Consider the following 23,522-nt stretch of genomic DNA (forward strand, 5'->3'; position numbering starts at 1 on the left):
TAGTAACTTTTATAACAATAATTAACTGTAATGTATATGCAAAACAAATTATGACAAGCTTCTTTCATTCACTGAAAAATATTTGAGATCATTGTATATTTTAAAGGATAATCTACTGAAGTGTTTCCATCATTTATTCGATTAATACCAAATGACAGCTACCATTTTCAGTGAGAATGTTCTGGTACTATTTAACTATTGTACTATTTAACAAAGTTAGAAACTTACTATAGGCCAAACAAGCTTATTTATGAAATTACCATGAAACTTTCATTATTATTATGTTTATCTTTTTTTAATTTCATCCCCCTGTTACTCAGTACTGAGTATAGTACGAGTAAATGTCGTAAGACAATTTATATTCCTTACGTTCAAATAATATCTTCTATGACTTCCACCAATCTGCCTGAAATTTATAATTACAAGTGTCTAAATTTCTTTTAAAATTTATTTGGCAACAATCGATTATCATTTCATAAATGAATAATGAAGGAACTTCATTGCAGATAGTTTTTGTATCGCCTTTCCCTCTTATCTAATACTAATATCTAATCTAATACGCTTATCTAATATTTTTTTCTGTAGCCTAAAATCTCTTTTTTACACTTTGTTAGATGATGATTCTAAACAGTATTGAGTTTATATGAGAGATTATCAATCAACGATGAAAAGCTCTCATCGATTTATCATCATTGAGCCTGTACATTAATCACAGAGAAGAAATATTTTAGCTTTTATTTTTGCAATGTAATTTACATGAGCGATCATTACACATTAGAACTTTAACTAGTAATAATTGTTCTGTAATATTATTACCTGTCATAACATCAATATTATTTTTTTGTGCTTTGATGATATCGCCGCATAAGCTTGAAGCTTGTGCGTGGGATATGGAAACAGAATTTTGTTAGCGTATAAAAAATTCCATCCCTGACCAGGATTTGAACCCGGGACCTTCGGATGAAAGGCCGAGGTGCTACCATTCCAGCATGGAAATTTACATTTTCTTTTAAAGCTTAAAAAAGTCAGGTTTATTTTCATTTTAAACTGAATTATACCAAACAAGTATTTCAAAAAAAACAGAAATGTTTTATAATATAGAAAGACAAATACATAGAATTTTGATACGAATAAGATTATTTATTTAAAATGGTATACTTTTAAATATTTACCTTAAGTACAATATTTTATTATATATTTAACCCTCTGCTTTTACAAAGGGATTAACACAAAAATAATTTTAAATTAATGATGCTAATGTAACTCAACAGTTTTACGCATGTCAAATTAAATTAACAAGAATGAGAATGTTGAGAAATGGTTATAAAAGAATGGCTACATGTTTTCATCATGAAACATTGTAATCTTGCATACCGCATCATAACATGTCTTTAAAAACTTGTAAATAATGAACTAGAAGCAATAAAGGAAGACAGGTAACAGAATAGCGGAACACTTAGATTGAATACTAGATTGGGGTAAAAGGCTGTTGTATTTATTCTAGACTCTAAAATAGCCAGAAGACAGGACAGAATCCTATGTCACCATGAAGTCTAAACAGTGCATGCATTTAACAGTCTACCATAAATATGTTCAGTATAAAGATGTCAGTACCATGTTGGTCTTTATCAAAGTAGGGCATTATGTTTTCAGAATAATAATAATTAACCCACCGGGTTGGTCTAGTGGTGAACGCGTCTTCCCAAATCAGCTGATTTGGAAGTCGAGAGTTCCAGCGTTCAAGTCCTAGTAAAGCCAGTAATTTTTACACGGATTTGAATACTAGATCGTGGATACTGGTGTTCTTTGGTGGTTGGGTTTCAATTAACCACACATCTCAGGAATGGTCGAACTGAGAATGTACAAGACTACACTTCATTTACACTCATACACATCATCTTCATTCATCCTCTGAAGAATTATCTAAACGGTAGTTACCGGAGGCTAAACAGGAAAAAGAAAGAAAGTATAATAATAATAATAATAATCAGTTTTCTGTGAATATTTAAATGAACTGACTAAAACCTAGCAAGTTTTTCAATGTAAACAATACTACCTTAGTACTGAACGGCAGGAGAAAATATAACATTACACTTTGAATTAAATCTTTATCTTTATAATTTTTACTATTATTATCATATCATTCTACACTATAAGCTTTATATTTTATTTCAATTTTGACAGTAAATCATTCAGTACTTGTTTTTCCCCACTAAATCCCAGAATCTTGAAATCAATCTTATGGAATAGGATTAGGAAAAGAAAGCCTCACACAAGAAATCTGAAACTTTCCAAATTATCCTGTTTATAAAAAAAATTCAAAACCGTGCAATAAACTTAAAAATGTTATTATGCCAGTGGTCAAGACCCATCAGGACTTCTGTATATCTTAACACTGAGATCCTCTGAGTCTAAAAATACTAATAATCTTAGTTATAAAATATTTTATATATATGAATGTAAAATAGGTTCGTTTCTATTTTGCTTTTTACCTCAGAAGTTTATCCTGCGATCATGAAATTAAGTAGGGTTGTGTATTTGAGAATTGATTCTACTAAATTTAAAAAAAAATGATGCTAGCAAGGAAAATATATTGAAGGGTAATAAATCTTGAAAGGGTCGCACATGAACATCTATATAAATAAAAATGTAAATATTCGTTTGTTCAAAATCTTAAATCTCTGAAAGTTCTTCACCGATTGCTTTGAAATTTTGACACAATGTTTCATTCGAATACGCGCGTGTTTTTATTTATCTACTATCTATATACCTAAGATGTCACACCTGTAACAGATAAAAACAAGCTTTTTTAAAAAACAGTGCTATCTGTTGGACGTAAAAGCAACACACGCTATACTAAATATTTTACGATTCCATTTCAATGTTTCCGATATGTGTGTCCGCTATAGACTAAAAAAACCACTGGACCGATTTACGCGCGGGGAAAAAGGGAAAATCGAAAAATGTAAAAGGGAAGAAGTGGCAAATGAAAAAAAAAGGAAAAGGGGAAAAGGAAATTGAAAGGAGAAAAAAGGGAAAGAGCAAGGGGGAAAGAGAAATAAGGGAAGATAAATGGGTGGGGGAACGGAGAGGAAATGTGGAAAGTGAATATGGTAAAAGGAAATGGGGGAAAGGAAAAAGAGAGAAAGGGTAACGGTAAGATTAAATTTTGTGAAGTTCCGTAATGTTAATTTTGTTAATGTTTTATCAAACTTTCAATTGTGTTCATTTAATCTATATATACATACTCCAATCTAGCAATAGCAAAGGATTGCCGGGTCTGCTAGTTTTTTTTTAATAAAAAAAGATGTATGCGGGTGGGAATAGTTTACAATCTGTATCATAGAGATAAGTAAATTTATATTAAGTATTTTTTGGTTCGAGTAATCCAGAGTATTATCATTTGAGGTTTTCTTAATAATATTGTACTATGTGATACGTAACTGTACTTGAGTGCATAGTTGAATTCGTACAAAAATGCTTAAAAAGTTCATCCAAACCTACACAAATTACTTTAAGTTTTTCTATCAATTAGTGTAATACTATAAATATTAAACTGACCTTTTACAAGGATTCCTTCGGGTGGAGTTACATTTTTAAATTCTTTTAGTAATAAACAAATATTTTATTTGATTTGTATAATATAACAACAATGCATGATATGCAATGTATAATATACATTATGTTAAAAAAAGAACTTTCCCGGATGGATCAAGGAATTCTGTGGTAAAATTCTTGATCAAAGCAGTCCCACAAAACACATAATTAATAATAAAATAGAAATTAGAAGCGGTTAAATTCCACGTTAATAATTTAAAATAATAAATATGTGATAACACGCTAAATTAAATATTCGAAGGCACTACTAAATAAGTAAAGATATAAATATTATGAACATTTATTTGAGCGCGTATCTATGAATGCGCAGTAGAGTTTATATCTGTTAAATGGATACGGCGAAAAATTTAGGGTATTGAAATTTTTTTTTTAGTTTGAATAAACAGTAAAATTTGTTAAGCGGGTTAATAATTTATTAAAAATGGCAGTGTTAGCATAAAAAGGCCCTCGTAGCCTTTATAAAATATTTAATAACTAACACTGCTGTAGCGTCAAAACACTTGATTTGTTAAGAAAATTGACGTCAAAATCGTCACAAATTATATATCGAATTGTAATATTGTACATTATAGCTTCACGTGTAGAACTACTACTTAAATCAATTTTTATATTTTTAACCTCTATGTTATATGGAAAGAAAAACGTTCTACAAGTAGAAATGTCTGAACAATGATTTCTGATTCACCGAGTCAAATATCATAAAAGATTTTTTTATCATATTATTCGTTTCTTAAATATTTCGAAAATTATTAAACATTTACAGAGATTTAGCGTAGAATACAGAAAGTACGAAAGTAGTATACCCGACTGAAATATGTGAACGGAAAAAAGAAATTGCCTTAAATAAAATTCCGAGGCCAGCAGTTTGATACTGAAAAATGTATATTGAATAACATCAAATTGTACAGTACTGACGCTACCAGCCCGCTTGGTGCTCATAACATTAATAGAAGCTGTTAGTAGCACATAAAAGTATTGTTGGGATCCTAATGTAACCTTTAATGGTGAATTCAAAACTGCAATAAAAATTTTCCATCATCCACAATTTTTGTGTGATACCATTTTTGAAATATCACTTTTGCCGAATTCTAGGTATTTTTTTTTTTTAGGAATAATATTTTTATAACTCATGAAACATTTTATGCCACTTGATTAATTTTACGCCGAGTAAGAAAATAATGAAAATTTAAATAAGCGGAGGCTAACGATTTCATCCCTTCAGAAATTTTCCCTTCGTATTTCTGAACCCTTTCTTATATCATACGTTTTTGGAAATATTAGCTATACATAAAAAAGAGTAAATGGACATTTAAAAAAAAAGAACGCCTTACATATCCTTCACTATCTAACGTACAACAAATCAATTTAGTAAGCACATTTCTATTTAAATTTAAAATAAAAACGTGACTTCCCACAACTCCTTCCATAATAAAAATTAAATATCAGTAGAACAGAAATACATGTAATCAGTAGATCGTCTGTGCAAGGTCGTTTAAAAAACTAACGTCATCTACCAGGTAAAAATTCTACTTATTTCTATATTCATCGGTCGGAGACAAACTGCATTTCAGCCTTAAAATGAAATGTATTTAAAGGTTTTGAACAACGAATAGCCGTAGCGATTTCCATAATATTATTACATTTGGAAACGATAAAATATCGAAATGAAAATACAGAAATGAGATTCTATAAAAATGTGTGCTTTCATACGCGTAAATGATATCTATTATATCATTGTAAACTATAGACGTAATCCACCACCATATTTTTCGAAATCAATAAATCAACCGATGAACCCGATCGAGCGGGCATGGTAAGTATATGGCTGCATTAGTTGAAATAGTGCCGATTAATGATTGCAGGTCAATAAGTTTTTGTTATTAAAAAAATCATTAATAAATGAATTTCACCACGATAAAAAAATTATTTTCGATAAAAAGAATAACTTCTAAAAACAGCGTACTCCAATGTGCATCATCTTTCTAGATATCACAAGGCAAAGTCTTTAACCTATAACATTTGTAGACTTTGAGAGAAGAGGAAAAACAATACGTTAAAACATTCAGACACTATAAATATTTACCTAGCCTATCTATAGTCTTTTTCACTAAAATAAGTGATTATTTTTTTTGCCGCCTATTATATTATAAGGCTTTCCTGTCGTATACCCCCTCTCTCTCTATATATATGTGTATGACAATATAAATTATCTTTTATGATAAGATTATTATGTGTCTAATGTCACATAAACTTTACATATATATATATATATATTTTTTTTTTCTCCTATGATAAGAGAATGTGCACACACACACACACACACATTCCTGACACAACCACGGGGCATGTACTTTAAAAGAGCTGAGTAAAAATTATTTTCGTATCGATAAATTTTCAGCCGACATGTAACACTTTTGTGAAGTATTTTATTCGTTCAGACCGACAGAATCAAGAAGTTTACTACGAAAGATTGCTGACGGGTTGTTATCAGTACTAAAAATATTGATTTTTTATCGTTATTAAACATTCGATAGAATGTACCGTGTCAAGATTAGAATTTCAAAACTCACCGGAAAAGATGTTCAGCGTTTTGTCAATGAATACTTGTTTTATTATAAGCAGACACGTGTTAACTGCTGCTAAAATACGTTTTTCTACAGTGCTCTCACTTAGGCGTATCAAAACAGTTTTAAATGGTAGTCCTATTATTATTATTATTACTACTGATAATAATAATAATACTGAATAATTTTACTAACCAACGTCTCACAAATAAAAACGGTCAAGGCAAAACAATAAAAAGGATGGTAAACCGGGATAATATCCAATTTTTACATAAAACGACCAACCACAATTTTCGTTCCAACCTCATGCATAAACTAACCATCCTTTTAAATACGAAGGTAATAGTAGACAAACTCTGTAGATGTTGCGAGAGAATAAATAATGGGAGTCAGGGCAAGGATGACAACTGGTGTAGTACGACCGTAGCGATATCTGGCGGTGAAATCGGTGAATAAACTAAAACGTATCTTATTAATTTCTTTTGTGTAGTTTATTCCAATAATATTTAAATATTTTGAATACCACGGATTTAGTATCCAAAGCAAAAATAGTTTATCAACACGTCGATAAATTATGTTTTCTCTACATAACTGCTTCTGTTCTACTTCGATTTTATGCTTATATATTTTTTTATCAAGGAATTTGTTCAAAAAACGTACAGTTTGACTGTTGCCAAATTGAGGTTAACAAACCCCCAGTCAAAACAGTAATTACACGCGGCGAGTTCGTAGTAACGGCACTCTAAACCTCTGATTATTCGATAAAAACAAGTATTTTTTTTTTAACTAACGTTCAGCCGAAAAAGTTTACGCGTGCAATATTTCTGCCATCATTGCAATCTAACCGATAGAAATTTAAATGAATAATTGATAAAACTATTCAGCGTTGAACAGTAGTGTACCGTAGTGATTTTTGTGCGAACTTTGTCATGACTTCAGTTCAAATTCATTATTTTGATACGACAATGCAGCGAGCAGGAAGGCGCTACATTCGGTGAGATTTTGCTATTTTTTAAAAATAAAAAAAATCATAATAAAATTTAAATTGAATATCCAATAGTTAAGTCATAGATAATCTATTGAACTATTTTAGCATATCTTGAATTAAAATTTAGAAAAAAATAAACATTACTTCTATATGATGGATGTAATCTAGAATCTAGTAATCCAAAATTTTGTAAATTATTTGCTGAAAAACAATTTTGGGGGCTGATGTGAAGAATTTACATCGTAATAAATTATCGGTAAACTTAGTTTTTAAGGTACGAGTAGATTAAACATTTTCCGACTTTAATACCGTATTTATTTTCCAAGATTAGAACTTAAATCGGTTCGTTCGGCCGATATATTCTTCAGGGATGACCACAGATACATCTGTGTACGTGTGAGTTTATATATATATATATATGGTTTTTGCCTGTTTCATATAAAGTCTTGACGTATATCTTCAGTTTTGGAAAAAGTTATTACATTTCAAGAAATTATTATTAAAAATAATAAATGAAAGTTTTTTTACATGTCAAGTAATCTTCAGATGATACGGCTTCTACTGATTATATGATAACTATATATATATATATTATATATATTTAAAATCAATTAATACAGCTATTACTATTATAATTAAAATGATTCTGCTAAATAATATTAATTCACATGTATTTTTTTCACAGAATCTCCAGTTCTTTTAAAAACGTTTTATAATTTTTTAGTTAATCTTTAAAAACGTGTTTCGACGCATGCGTCATCAGGAGTTATAATAAATTAAAAATACTAGATTTATTTTTAAAAAGTATTGTAAGTTACATCTATTAATAAAAATGTTTGATTAAACTTACATCTCAATTAAAAGTAATATTTACTTATTTAACTACAGTTGGCATATAACTATAGCCACCACTATAGCTATAGTTGAGTAGTTAACTGTAGCTGACGATAGTGCATTTATCAAAACATGTTTTTAAAGCATTTTTCAACTTGTAATTTTATAAAAAATTGAAGATTCTAGTAGAAGTCATAAAATGGATACAAATTAAACATTCAGATTTTTAAATTTATATACAGCAATTAATACTTTCATTTATGAAAATTAATTTTACATTTTAAACGCAGAGTGTTTATAGACTTTGTTTTCGGTGTTTCTTCCAACCATTTTTTCCGACAACAGATAACTTATTAAAAACGTTAAGCTACTTTTTTTTACGGTTTATTAACATTATTGTTTATTCCTTAAAGTCCACCATAATTATCTCTTTAAAACTAATCCAGAATACACGCTGTACCGTTTCAGAAACTAACCTGGACAAACTAAAAAAGCTCTAGAAAGTCGAATGAAAACGATATTATGGGAAAATGCTATACACAAACTAATGAGTTTAATTTTTTATTATAGATCGACTAACGAATACGTTTTTAATTAAATTTTTCATTCATATTTTTTTATCCGTATAGAAATTTTCCCCTCGTATTTCAGAACCTTTTTATAACCCTTTCTTATATCATAAGTTTTTGAAACGATTAGCTGTACATAAAAAAGAGTAAATGGCCATTTAAAAAACAGAGCGCCTTTTGCACCGTTGACAACATCCTGTTGATGAAGGCGCGAATAAACGCGGATAGAGCATATTATGGGTAACGAAAATCTCAGATGATGTTGGGTTAATAAAATATGAACGATTATCTGACCGGTGAATGCACCAGGGTACTAGTAAAACTCGGATGTGAGCAGAACATACGATACGCGGGGGCAATAACGGTGATCAAAATTATACTTTCAGGAGAGAGCGGGCCAGCAGCGATAAGGGCACCTTTATTTTTATCACACATATGTTACAGTAAACGAATACCGTACTGCGTAAATGGACAAAATCAAGACCGATTTCAAAACCTCATAAAAAGCCATGAAAATTCATAAAAATTTGGTACATATTATTTATTGAATTTAACGGCGTCTGATTTATAAAAAATAATAATTCCGCCCTCTACCAGTTTAAAGCTGTAACGATGGAAAGAATTTTAGTCCCTTTTTTTATGGAGGTCGTTTTCGGGACCCTTAATCAGATTTTATTTCCGACTAAAAAATTAGCGTTCAGTAGAGGTATTCTCTAATATTTTTTTGAGTACGTCATCGTTTGGTGTCAAATAATATATTATCGCGTGTTTGCGGCTCAATCATAATATTAAGAGATTGACAATTGAAAGTATTTATATAATTACAATTAATTATTTAAGAACATAAGTAAAACAAAAAAAATCAATAATGACAATAGCAATAATAATAATAAGCGAATATAATAAATAACTCACAATAATAATTAGAATAATAACAATAATAAATAAACAAATACTGATCGTAGTAATCACAACCACAATAACAACAACAACAATAATAATAATAATAATAATAAATAGTGATTACATACAAAACAAAATTTAAAGTAATCGTCAGGATTTAATCACAAGTAGACAAATAATGAAAAGCAGAATTCAGTCCCGATGACAAAAGACATTAGCATGACCGCTACCCTTAACACTTTTAACCACTAATCTTGTATTAACAACAAACAACAGATAAGACAAGTGTAAAGTTCTTTCACGGCAAATACCTTTGCTGTTCACAAATAAAACTACCTAACAGTTTACGAATGAAATTTAGTACATTATTTCTTTCACTTATAGTCTAACAGTAGCTCACTGAACCGTTTCTCGTTTTCATGCATTGTCCACACTGGAGTTACTTGTGATGTCACCGTAATTGCGCCGAACGTGCACGCACTAACCTCCTCGCAGAGTAACATCTTGCAGAACTCACATCATAACGTCTCGCTTAGACTAATTTCGCAGTACTAATTTCAACTGGTCTTCCTCAGGGTATTTATACTCCTATCTTCTTTATCTACCTGACCGCACCCAACTCGAAGCGTGAGAATAAAATTCTTACACGTTCCAATGAAATTCCTACACTGATCCGGTAACTCTTCTCCCGGAACAAATATTTGTTTAGGTGTGTCAGTGGGCAGTATTACAAAAGATGATTGTTAAACGGTCCTGTTATCTTTTCTAAAAGGGTTCCTTTTAGTCCCTTTCTGGAATCCTCCATTATTATATTTTCTACTACTTTCTTCTTAATCGGTAGGAATCCATTACTCAGGTCCGTTATACTGGTCTGGTTACAATATTTTTGTGAATAAGTACGAGTACGATCGTTTATTTCTGTAAGATGAATCATAATAAAAAAACCGATCGAACGTTACGACGGAAGTAAAGCTAATTATTCGGATACGATAGTAGTTTAAAATTTAAGCAATTCTTTTTTTAATTAAATGCTGTCTTCTTTCGTGCAAATAAAGAAAAACAGATGACGATCTACATAAGCTCGAAGTTATTCGTATATCTGGTCAAAACGCGGATATCCGCTGAAGGAATATTTACGGGTGGCTTTCTCTTTTTCATTTGATTGAATCGGGTATTCGATTTCGTTTAATTCGATTCTAATTTATTTGTAAACACGATAATATCATAAACGGGCTAAACGAGATCACAGAATGTTCTTAAATGTACGTCGAATCGGCATAGCTTCTAGTCGATGTAACTTCTATACTGTCTGTCATAAAAAAATGTTCTTACGGTATCATTTAAAATCGGTGTATTTCATTATTCTGCCATTAGTTTTGCTATAAGATGAATGAGAAGCAGAAATAAAATCGAATCTGGAAGTCTGTTAATTTTTTGGAAGAAGCGGTGTTAAGGAACGATCATGCAATGATCGTTCCTTAACCCCGAAGTAGATTCGAACGATGTTCGAATGCAATCCTTTCAGCGTTGAAGATTTATCGTCAGACCTACCGAAACGCCGAGACTAATCTTTTTTTTTTTTTTTTTTAATTTTTTACCGTTGATTCTCGGAAAAATGAGAAATTATACGATTGTATTACTATTTCGTCTCCTCATATTTCGTGTAGCGGCTCCCTTCCCTCGTCTTGAAAGCATAGGTTGGTATAAACGATTTCCGTATCGTCTGCTATTCGGTAACGCCGTTGTCTTTAATCTATAATGTTCCGCCGTTTTGTTTATTTTTCAATAATCTGCTTAATCTCCTTTTTACTATCTTTGTAGTTGATACATTAAAGAGATCGACGACTCGTTTAATAAAATGATGTAAAATTCCTAACGAATGAGGTGCTAACGCGAGGAAACCGTTAAAGGTTTTTTAAAGGTAAATTAAAAAGATTCGAAGGACATATTCGGATCGCACGAATTCCTTTAATGAAATCAAATAACCCAATGAGGAACCCGTAGTTCCTACGATGAACAATGGCAGCGAAGAGTGTGAAAAATTTATATCTAATGACGTTTCTTAAACGAACGCGCTGAATTTATTCTTCCATATATATCTATTGCGGTTACGTTAGTTACAGTTAAATGTGTTTACTTTTAGTTATCCGACAAACAGAAACCTTAAAAGAGTTCCAAGGATATTCTAACCTGTTTTAACGTTTTATTTAATAAAAAAAAAATTAACCGAATTTACTGTCGTGCAGTGTGCGGTCAAAAAAATATTAAATAAATTATTACGAATGAAAAATGTTACTTTTCACCCAAGACGTTTCCTCGTAAGTGATTTAACGCAAATAACCGTTCCTAAAACACAGTAGAACATCAAAATGCCGTTTACTTCATCGAAATATTATTTCCAGCGACTTTTAATTAGGTCTACGGTCGAATCCGTAACAAGTAATAACAAATCTCGTTTAAAAAAGCATTTATCGGGTTGAACGATTACACCGATACTGCCCGCAATCTGTCAATAATAATTAGTAGTATTTGATTTTGCATCCGTACCGATGAAAATCGGTCGCATACTACGTACATCCATTGCACGCGTAGTTTAAGGAGTGGTTCACAAAGGACAACACACCTTATCGTCAAAAGTTCTGCTTAAGCTGTCGGTTTTCGAATACGAGATATAAAATGAAACACGATGTCGCTCAAGGACGTACTTCCTACAATAATTATAGGAAAATGGATGTTACGTAATCTTCCGATCAGTATTGACCGTTATACCGGCGGACTATTTGTCGATTATTTAATATTCTTATTTCAAAACGGAAAAAATTAAAGATATTAAAACTATATATATATATATATATATATATATATATATTCTCTCCCTAAATTGTTGTACAAATCTCTCATCGGCTTTCATTTATCGACTTTGCTCATCTAGTAAAAACGTACAAAACACCACGTCCTATCCGAATTTTCTAATCTTATTTGTCGTTATAAGTTTTATCGTATAATTAACAAAACTTAATTTGAAAATAATAATTATTACGATTATTTACGCGGGGGTATAAAATACGGTCATTAATTTACATCGTGTAAGCATAACGGGCTCGATTGCGATTCGGGAAAGAGACGGATGCGAGCAAATACAAGCACGCAATATCGGTGCGCCCTATGAAGACGTGTTAAAGCCACCTGCTCCCATCGATTGAGTTCGAACTGAAAGACGGTCAGGTTTTACTAGTTTTTGAATTCCTCCCCCTAAACACACTATTGTTGCAACACAAAATAAGCGAACTTTCGGCGCTTAAGATGCTGCCTTAAGTTGTTGTGTTAACTGTATTTTATACGAGTGCATATGTTCATATTTTGTTAGAATTCTTCTTCAAGTCCTTTTGGCTATCCCAAATTCTTGTAAACGAGACGAGATGGTGTTTTTGGGGCTACTTCAACACTGTCGCGCACTGAATCGTTGTTGTCAAAGAGACCGGTCTGTGCGACAGCAACCAGATTGTTTTACGTCTAAAACAGCGCCTGTATCTTCAAATTTTTTCACTAATCGCCGAACTATTTACTCATTCGGTACGCTTTCCCTACTAAATATTACTTTACGTAAACTATTTCCACAAAAGACTCACCGCATTTGTAATGAGTTTTAATAATAATTCGATTTTCCTTCGTATAACTACTAATCGGAACTGCTACAGATAAGATAAGCAAGACATTCAAGGTTAACAACCCCCTCCAGACGATAATGGCGAGCAATTTAAAACCAATGTTATTTTTGGCCCACCCACTGTATATGTATATATATACACACGAGAAACAGAAAAACTACAAGTTACAATTACTTTTTTTTGGTTACACACCGAATGCCAAAATTGTAAAAAAAAACATTGAGTTCCGGTATTCGTGACGCATTGTGCGTAAAAATGATAAAACTGTTACTACGATGCTTGTTATAGCAACTCATTCCAGTTCGAGGCGACTTCACTCCAGATTGAGCTTCTTTACAGACTCGACGAGCAAAAGCTACCTTGAACTCGGGTAAACGGTTATATTTTTCACTTTTAAATCGATCATATCGTAGATATCGACAAAAATTAAGTAAAAGAAGGAAAATGTATTTTTCGATTAAAATATAATTATTCGATTTTTTAAATCGAAAAGATGAAATCGTGCTGTATGCAAAACGACATAACAAATTTTTTTATACTAGAATGAAGCTTCATGAGAACTAGATGAACGTTATAGTTTAGAAAGAATTTATAAAATTATTGAAGAAACTAAAAAATAATTTCGTAAGAATTGAAATGGAGGTCGTTCTGTTATCTCTGTAATAGAAATCTACAAAAACAACCTACAAACATAACAGATCTCTATAAAAATGTCTGATGTTAACCTCCATAACCGAACGGTCGCAGACTAACTGACGAGAGGCGAATTCATTTAAATATGAAAAATTTTTTAAATGTCATTTAAAAAGACAAAAACGTCTGTGTTATTCTTGAGAATAACAAGCATCTCACGCCAGATTTACCACGGAGAGTGAGGTCTGAAGTAGTTTCTCGTTGCCTTCACCGATCAGATTTATTATAATGCCTATCGGCATGCCGAGCCGACATTATTTAGCCCCGCAAGCGACACTTCCATTTCGTTCAGCACGTTCAGTCGTATCCGAGCACGATTGATCTCACAGAAAGTTACGTAACTAGTGTCTCTTGAAACTCGAACGCTTTACTCGTTATCACAGCCAAAAGAAAGACAGCGACAAATTAATGTACGGTTTTCTGTTATAAAACGATGCGTTACAAAAATCCTCTTTTATGTTACGCAATCGATTTAATAAAAAATAAAAATGAATAATAAATTACAATTTTTTAATTAATTTCAATTTTAAAAAAAAAGTAGTATTAATATAAAAAAAATTGAAATTAATTAAAAAAATTTTATTTATTATTAGTTTTTTATTTTAATCGGAGTAAAGCTTAAAGCATTATATATTATAAACTTTAGACACGATTATTTCGTTGTCTCGGGTTAAGATTTTCACAGCATTTTTTTACCTATTAGATACTCCTATTTACAAGCTATTTAGGCTTGCTATGAGATCGTTAGGACGTTTATTGCCTAGGGCCTAAACGGTTAAAATTTAATAAAATTAATCCAATTTAGTTTAGGTTTATGCACGCAAATAAATTAACAAAGTTAGCAATTTTTTTATGAAACTGACCGAGACTACAACAGAGAATCGGTGGTGGGAAGCTGCTGATTATGAAAAATAAACACAAATCTGTACGACGGATTTGTAGGTTTTACTTCTTCAAGACAGTAAAAACCTAATGAAATGCTTTAGGTGATGCGAGGAAGAAATTCATTAAAAATGAATAGTCCGAAAAAATATAATCAACGTAGATGTTTGTTCATTAAGACACAAATTTATTTATTATTTGTTTCGCATTTCTGATACCGATCAAAAATAATTAATAACAGGCTATTTAAAATTAATAATGAAAAAAGCTTTTTTTTACATAAAAACATAAGTATATTCAGGCCTTAATGTTTAAAAGGATACCTTTATTGTGCGCATAATTGTTTTAAAGAGTTTATGTACATGATATTAAAGAATTTTGATCAATATATGTAAGATGTATTTTTAAAAATCTCTCCATCGCGGTTATCAAAGTTGTGTTTGTTTACTCATAATAGAGTTTCTCTTAACCGATTAGGAATCTGAAATAAAAATCACTTTCCTTCATTAAATAACTCTCGAACTCTAAATTAATGATAAACTTTTTTATGTCGATTATCATATACAGGAAACGTAATTATAAAATCTTAATTACTAATAGTAGTTGGTTGTTATTTATCTGATTTACAAACAACATCGTTAAGATGATGGCGACAATACATTTTTATCGTGCGAGTGATACACGGTATCTTAAGAAAATGAAACGCTGAAAACACACATTAATCTTTATATTAAATATATTTTTTTATAAATTTTTACATACTAAGCAGATACATACATTACTATACTATGAGTACGATATTATAAAATTCATTAAAAAATCTAATTTTACATGATACATAACTTGTTACAACATATGCGATCCTCGGCTGCGCATTCGGCCGATCGACTCGATTGTAAGCAATCCGGATTAAATCTGCCTCTGTATCTAGTAGTAGGATGTTGGACTAAAAGTTCTAAAGTGAATTCGGCACGGTTCGGAAGCATAAAGATTAAACGGCTATACAGATACCAGAAGAGAATAAATCTGATGATGCAGAGAAAAAAATGAAAGATATTGCTGTACATCACCGATTCTGATCGATGTACGAGTGTAAGCGGAAAAATTAATAGAGGAATCGTCAGAAGATATACATCGGGTATAATTCTGAGGATCACAACCTACGATGCTAATCGTAATTTCTTGATTTCTGTTTACTGAAGTAATTAGCAAGTTACGGGAGATAGTCTGCGCGATTTTGTGAGGAAGAAAGAACGGTTTAATAAGAATCGATTGATGCCGAATGAAAGTAAAACAGAGTATATTTGGACCGACAATAAAATAAAACCACCCGATCAGGAAAGACTCCCGGGTATCTATTTAGAACCGCTCTTAGCTGGAGGTCTCATATAAGTTCCGTAGATCAGACTCCCGAGAGTTCTTATTCCACTATGTAAACCGAGATCGTAATTTACAATTAAGACTGTGAACACGGTTGATTTTAACCCGTTTTAGCGTTTTATAATTTATGAATTAAACGGACGTAAAAGAAAGAGTTTATCACAGAAAGATAAACTGGTCATCAGAAAAAAGTGTTGTGACGTTTCTGTTCACAGGGGTTGGTAGTGAAAAGCTACAACTTTTTAACGTCCGACTGAACTGAATTTACTGAAAATATCGTTTAAAAAACCTCACGTTATAATGATTTAAATCGCTGTTGTAGCAGTCTTCATAACTGGTGCTGGTGTTTCTCATTTTGTCAGAGCTGATATCAGTGCTGGTGGTTTTTCTTGAGCTAAGTAGACACATATTTAGAATGCGGTCCAAAGTATCTTAGATTTGAAGTGTTTATTTGGAATTCTATTAATGTGTGTTTGTACATTTCACAATTTTTGAGTAGTATTAAGATGCAGCCCTTTCTTGTATACGTGCAGAATATAAAAATAATTGTTGACATTTATGATTTTGTATGTGAAACTATGAACTGGCAAATATATATACAATTTTTCAAAATAATTACCACTACACATTATACACTTCTCAACCCCTTTGAAACCAGTTTCCATTAAAAAAAAAAAAACACTGCCATGTTTTGTTCTGGGCATTCTTGTCATCCCAAGTCCTAAGGAGGTCATCATTATTCATAAAATGCCTCCCTTTCAGCATGTTCTTTACCTAGGGAACAGTTCGAAGTCATATAGAGTGTGGTTAGGACTGTAGAGAGGGTGCTTTAACAGTTTTATCGAGAGTTTGTCGATCAAGTTATGCGACACCCGAAGGGTACAATGTTTCTAACTTAAAGGTCATCTCTCATGGGCAAAATTCTTTCAAAATTTCAGTACTACCTAAATATTGTTGTATGATGAGGACAATTCTTTCCAAGCACAGGGGTTATTTTCTCTAAATACTGACCATTACTTAACCCATGTGCAAAATTGTCCAGTATTAAGTTTTCAACAATGATAACATCACTACCTCTTTTCACTAGCACAGCCAAAACGCAAATGACACTATGACAGTGACTAGAGCAGCTATAGTGCAGGTTTGGACCTGTCTAAACACGTGCTAACTTATAACTGTCATATCTTATCTATTCTTGTCATATTGTAATAGTTTCCTAATGCCCTTTGTATATATATATATATATATATATATATATATATATATAATTATATGGTGTTATGGGATTATCAGGTCAAAAGGTGATACAGTTTATGATCATCTTACACAGGACTATTTTAAATTAATACATTGTTTTACAGTGAAGGTACCAATTTCTTAACTCTTGTAGTGCTATGTAAAAACCTGATGTTACTAATAGTGGTTTTGATTTAATTTGCCTTAAAATAAGCAATTTTTTCAGTTTAACCAAATTATACATTTGTTTATTGGTAAATCATAACTATCTTAAACCTAAAAAATATCGTTTTACAGATTAATTGACTAAATAAGTTCAAAGCATGCATTTTAAATATTGTAATTTGATCTGGCTTAGGCTATGTAACAGTTTCTGATTTAAAATGTGTCATGCTATGTAGACTTGTGTTCATATGATCTTATGATAAAATTAAAAACCTGTTTTGGATGTTCTGTAAAGCTTGACTAAAAAGGGAATAAGAATAGATCTTGAAGGAAATTTTTCTTATAAAATACTAACATTTTAATCTATATACATTCTGTTACTTCAGCAGGTCGATCAAAAAAGTGAACAAAGAGGACAACTACCAAGGCCTAAAAAGCTAGAGAATTGTTATTATTGATAGAATACTTGTAAATTTTCTGTGAAAAAATACTTAACTTATCTTTTGTTGCAAAAGCCTGAAGGACATTTTAATGTTCCAGAAGAATAATAATCTAACAAGAAATAGAATAGAGAAGCAGAATATGTAATTAAAGCACTCATGACAATTAAAAAAAAAAAAAATTGGTGAGTGTAATAAGCTATATTAAAAAAGAAATTACTGGGATTGAGGAACGGCTTTTTGATCATTTCTAGTGAATTAATCACAGTAACTAAATATTTAAAAATTTTTAAATTAATATTAAATAATCTCATTTTACTGTTTGATGTAACTTCTAAAGTGATTTTTAAAAGTACGCTGAAGGAATCAAGAGTCCTAGACTCTTGGGATGAAATTATCTTTTAGGATTGTTTATTTTGGAAGACTTGTATGTGGAATTAGTAATCAGTTAGGGATATTTATTTCTTAAAATTATAAACATTTTTAATAATTGTAATCTTCATATGTGAGAATTGGGTAATCTTCATATGTGAGAATCGGTGTCAAAAACTCTGTTGTGTAATTTAACACTGGATGAAATAACACTTTGAAATTAATAAATATAAATAGATTTGCTATAGAATGAGATTAAATGCTTCTCCAGTCTCCATAAAATACTATTTATTCGTACTTAATTGATGATTTGATATCCAACCTAACAATCCAAAGTAAGTAGTGGCTCATCTAACATTTATCTAATACTAAATGATTAATTTAGTCCTGTTTTCTGCTTACAAAAAGAAGAAAACTGATAAGGAAGGCATATAAATAATTTATGAGATGTACCAAATACAAATAAACCAACAAAAAATATTTTACAAGTTAATAGAAAAGGTACAAATACTCTTTTACATCTAGTTCACAAGATTTATTTTTATGACTGAAGTTGCTTGTATTTCGATCTATATATACTTAATTCATGATTCATATTAAGGTGGAATAATAATACAGCTATTGAAATATAATATTTTAATTACTGATATGACTGAATCGGGGAAGTAATTAGGACTAAGTATTTAATTCTTATCAGTTTAGTCAGGTTCGAATAGAATTATTTATATTAAATGATTTTTTAGACTAAACAATACTTATAATCAATGATTACTCATCTACATCGATTATATATTCAAATAAATACATTACATCGATATATGGAATCAATATTTTATGTTGACATATTAGAGCACAAAGCCAACTGAATTCAGTGTTTTAGTACATGTAGTAGCAGTCGGATCATCTTTAAGTAAAAATTGTAATTATTAAGCTAGCGCTAAGCGACATCACTAATCCGTATATTTCACATGAACAGTGAAACTCTTAAAATGGATGATATCAGCATGATAGAGAATCAAAATTTAATGGGGTAAGTAATGAATCACAAAGATATGATTTAAATAGATAAGAAATTTGATTTGCTAGTATAAATATAAAATAATGAAAATTGTGTGTTGAAAAATGTTCTGTGAGTCTCCATTAGATGCAAGCTTTGCAATTGGATGGATAATCTTTTTTCTTTGCGGTGCTAATGTTCAGCTCACTTGGTAAGGTTGTTCAGTAATAATAATTACCAAGTTTACATCTGATAATATAATTACAAAATAAGACATTTAAATTTATAAAATATATACTGATATTTATAAAATAAAGTTTTCTTATTAGAAAAAAAAATGCTTTTACAATTAATAATAATTTATTTCCTGCCATTTTTGTGAACATCTTTAATCAGACTGTGATATTATGAGATGACTTGAATGTAGCAGAATTACTGTTAAATTGATAAGCAGATGAACATGAAAAGTCAGTGCACATTTTAATTTCATAATTTCTGCAGACACTATGCTGTAATTACACAAAATGGAAGTAAGTACCTATAATAATAATTACAACTGACATAACTATTCATTTATATCAATTAGTTATTTAAACAGATGCATCAGATCAACATGTAGATTTATTAATTTAAGTTAACATATTAGAACATGAAGCTGCTTGAATCCACAGCATAAGACGTTCAGCTACATGTCATAGCAACCAGACTGACATTAAGTGAATGTTATAAATAAACATTTTATTCTGCTCAATACATAATAACGCATTATATAGATCACATCATTATTAGATAAATTATATTTATAAAAACATACATTGTGAAATAAAAAATTGCTGTGGTTGAACTCCATATTAATTATTTAAAATGTAAACACATGAAATACATTAAATATAAGAAAAAAATACTGCAATATAATTCACAATTCAGAAGGCGTTATTGAAAATTATCTTGAGCACATATTTACATACACGAATTGAGATGAAAAAGATTCAGAGTTTTTAAAAATTGTTTAATTGGTGTTACTTAAAAATGTATGTAAAGAGTAATATTGTTTCTGTAAAAGAAAATCTTTTAATTTTTTTAAATGGATTGGTAGAAAGAGTTTTTAAATGGTTCAGTAATTTATTAAAAATGGCAATGGAAGAATAATAAGGCCCTTCCTCATAAACTGAAATAGTTTGTTGAGTTGTATGAAAACAGTACTGTTTTTTGTACAACCCAACAAAAAGGTTTGGTAAAGGTGAATATTATTTATTAAGAATAAGTGACCGTTCATTTTGGCGAAGACTTCACATTCATAAATTACCATATTTCTAAATATCAGTCTATACAATTCATACATACAGGCACCAAAAAATGATCTGACAGTCTATTTTTGTATGTTAAAACCTCATTCCGATTTTTTGAGGAGCCCAGGAGATGACATTATACTTTAAATGGGAATATATACATTAGCATAACAAATATTTAATAATGATGCCAAAAATTTTTATTTGTAGGGAACAGAAATATTACCATTAATGAGAATTAAAACCTCATGATTAACAATGTTGTAGACCTTTTCATCTATCTGTGAAGCACAACACAATGGTTTTATCCCTATTTAAAGTTAGCTGGATGTTTAAAATCCATCCAGATAATAATTTTTTGAATTACAAATTACAATTTTCGATTAGTTACTGGCATAAATTTCATCATTGCCCAATGAATCTGTATTCTTTATGTTTAAAATACAAGTTTTAATTTCCTGGGTATCAATGGGATAAAAATACTGATTCATCAATGAAACTGGTCAAGGTGAACAGCTTTATTAGAAGTATATCAATATTATTTTTGTTTGAAATACTGGAAAAAATATAATTTTTAAATTCTTCTATTACCTGAATAGGGGATGAGATATTGGAAGTCATATCCTTTTGTATATTCAGCTAAGTTACCTGAACCATTTTATTTCCAAATTTGCTTTTACTTTTGAACACTACCCAAAAGGTATTAATTGTATTGTTTGAATTATATATAAAAATTATTATAATATAATCTTCTAGCAGTACAATAACTTTAGCGAAAGTTTGTTTGTAATTTTTCAAATGATTCTGGAAGCTATCATACAAATTATAATTAAATATTTCATGGAGATTTCTTAGCGTTGATCTAGATTTTACAATTTCTTTAGTAATCCATGCATTTTTCTTTTTAGGTTTAAACTATTTCTTTTTTACTAAAAGGCAACCTAGAATAAAAGTTTTCTGAAACACACTAAGAAAATCATTTAATTTTTCATCAATGCTAAGTTTGTTATTATTTTTCCTACTTTTTCTGAGGATAAGGTTCTCAAATTTCTAACTGAATTTTTATCGATTACCTTTTTAAAAGACTAAAAGTAATCATCATCTCATCACATGCTTTAATTAATAAACGTTGCGATAATGCTATTGCAATTTGAGAATTGTGATCTGAAAGATTGTAATCAGCAGAAAAGGATAGAAAATTATCTCTGGGTAAATTTGTAAAAAATGTTGTCTATACAGACATTCAAAATTAATTTTTTTCCATAAATATATAGTAACTTTCAACTTTATTAAAAGGCTAGTATAACAAAGATTTAGACTTCCTCATTTTTATGTGCGATTTTATAAAAATGTTTCAGCAAACTTGAAATTACTTAGCTTATAACTGGCTTCTGTGTTGATCAGCTGATATTCTGAAAAATAAGCAAAATCTCGTGATTCGTCAGAAAAAAATATTTCTTAGGTTTTAATATCACTTCTTGGATTTTATTATTTAAGTGTTGAACATCTATGTGGGAAGTCTTAATATTAGTGTCATTAAAATTTTTAGGGGAGGAGGAATCAAAGTTTGATATTTGAAGAAGATTAGGGGATCAGAAGATGATTTTCTTGATTTTATTTGAAAATAAATAAGAGTAAAACAAAATATGACCCAAAAAAAGAGAATGGTGAAGTCAATATTAAGATAGAGGGACATAAAATACTACATTTAAAACTGAAGGATGTACTGTGTTTTTATCTAAAATAGCATTTCTAATAATTAAGAATATTTGGGTATTAATAAGAAAATTTCATGTTTGATTAACTTGAAGATTTTCAATGATAAATAAAAGAAACATTTATGAAACCGAATGGAAATCTTTTTTTTTTGTTCTTTATATAAAGAAATGTAATTAAAATAATTATTTTTAATAAAACACATAGTGAAACAAAATTTTAATGAACCGTTTCCAATAAATCACTCAAATTAATTAACAGTGGGTGAACTTAACTATATGCTCTAGGCATTTATTAGCAGCTAATGTTCATATTGGTTGATTCCACTTTAAAAAAATATATACTGGACATCATATGATTTTGAGAATGCTAAGTTAAAATGATGGATGACATACAAGGGGATAGCTTTCATAGAAAAGAATAGGTTAATAAAGATGTTAAAAATTAATCTTTTTAATAAAATTTGAAATTATGAATTTTGAAAGGAGACAGAAAAAAAGGAAACTTGTAGACATTCTAACAAGAGGTAGGCTGATGTGTAATATATTAAGGCACCTGAGATCAGTTCTATGGAACAATCGAGTAAAAGTGTGGAATTAAAAAACAGTTAGCGATGGCATAAGTTAGAACACACAACACTAATAATTGAATATTTAGGATTTAGAATGAGACTAAAAGGTTAGTAAAAGCAATACAAAATAGTTGAAACCAGTCAAGTAATAAAAAAATAGCAAAATATTGTATCTTTTAATAAGTCTGTATACATGTAACATGTGCCTGTTTCTGTATTCGAATTTACACACCGTTATAAGTTGTATGATAATAATTTAAAAATTAATTAGAATGATAATCAGTTAATACCCTACTCGTATTATAGTTTGAATTTCTGTTTGAATTTATTCAAACAGTTCTGCTGAAGTAAGAGAATTTAAATTCAAATTTTCAGAAATTAACTAATGATTAGATGATAGGAGTAGGAGGTCTGGTTTTAGATGATAAGCGCTTCAGCTGATATTTAGCTTCTTGACAGAAAAAATAACGAGAAAAAGCTACAGGTAAAGCATCTGACCTCTAATACTCTAGACTTTGACAACAAACAAAACTTTTTCGACTGAATTACTAAGAGCTGATTTTCCAATACATAGATTTTAGAATTTGAGACACTACTTTAACTTAAAATTTTTGATTGGAACCCGAAAAACAAGTTT

At 30.1% G+C, this 23,522-nt stretch overlaps 2 protein-coding genes across 8 annotated transcripts in view; one reads left to right on the plus strand and one right to left on the minus strand.

Annotated features, from left to right (window-relative positions):
- Nucleotides 1–23,522, plus strand: part of LOC142323472 (solute carrier family 41 member 1) — a 185,630-nt gene that overhangs the window by 6,194 nt on the left and 155,914 nt on the right. The window contains exon 1 of one of the 2 annotated variants that reach the window (XM_075363143.1): nucleotides 6,766–7,176. The exons of the other annotated variant lie outside the window; for it this stretch is intronic. Coding sequence (XP_075219258.1) covers nucleotides 7,112–7,176 — 65 coding nt within the window. The 5' untranslated portion in view covers nucleotides 6,766–7,111. Of the gene's footprint in view, nucleotides 1–6,765; nucleotides 7,177–23,522 lie in introns of those variants that run through there. 2 annotated transcript variants of the gene reach the window in all.
- Nucleotides 1–23,522, minus strand: part of LOC142323473 (uncharacterized) — a 125,402-nt gene that overhangs the window by 3,140 nt on the left and 98,740 nt on the right. Inside the window, exon 8 of one of the 6 annotated variants that reach the window (XM_075363153.1) lies at nucleotides 19,676–19,818. The exons of the other annotated variants lie outside the window; for them this stretch is intronic. Coding sequence (XP_075219268.1) covers nucleotides 19,698–19,818 — 121 coding nt within the window. The 3' untranslated portion in view covers nucleotides 19,676–19,697. Of the gene's footprint in view, nucleotides 1–19,675; nucleotides 19,819–23,522 lie in introns of those variants that run through there. 6 annotated transcript variants of the gene reach the window in all.

The sequence above is a fragment of the Lycorma delicatula genome, chromosome 4, assembly GCF_047948215.1.
Source record: "Lycorma delicatula isolate Av1 chromosome 4, ASM4794821v1, whole genome shotgun sequence".
NCBI lineage: Eukaryota > Metazoa > Arthropoda > Insecta > Hemiptera > Fulgoridae > Lycorma > Lycorma delicatula.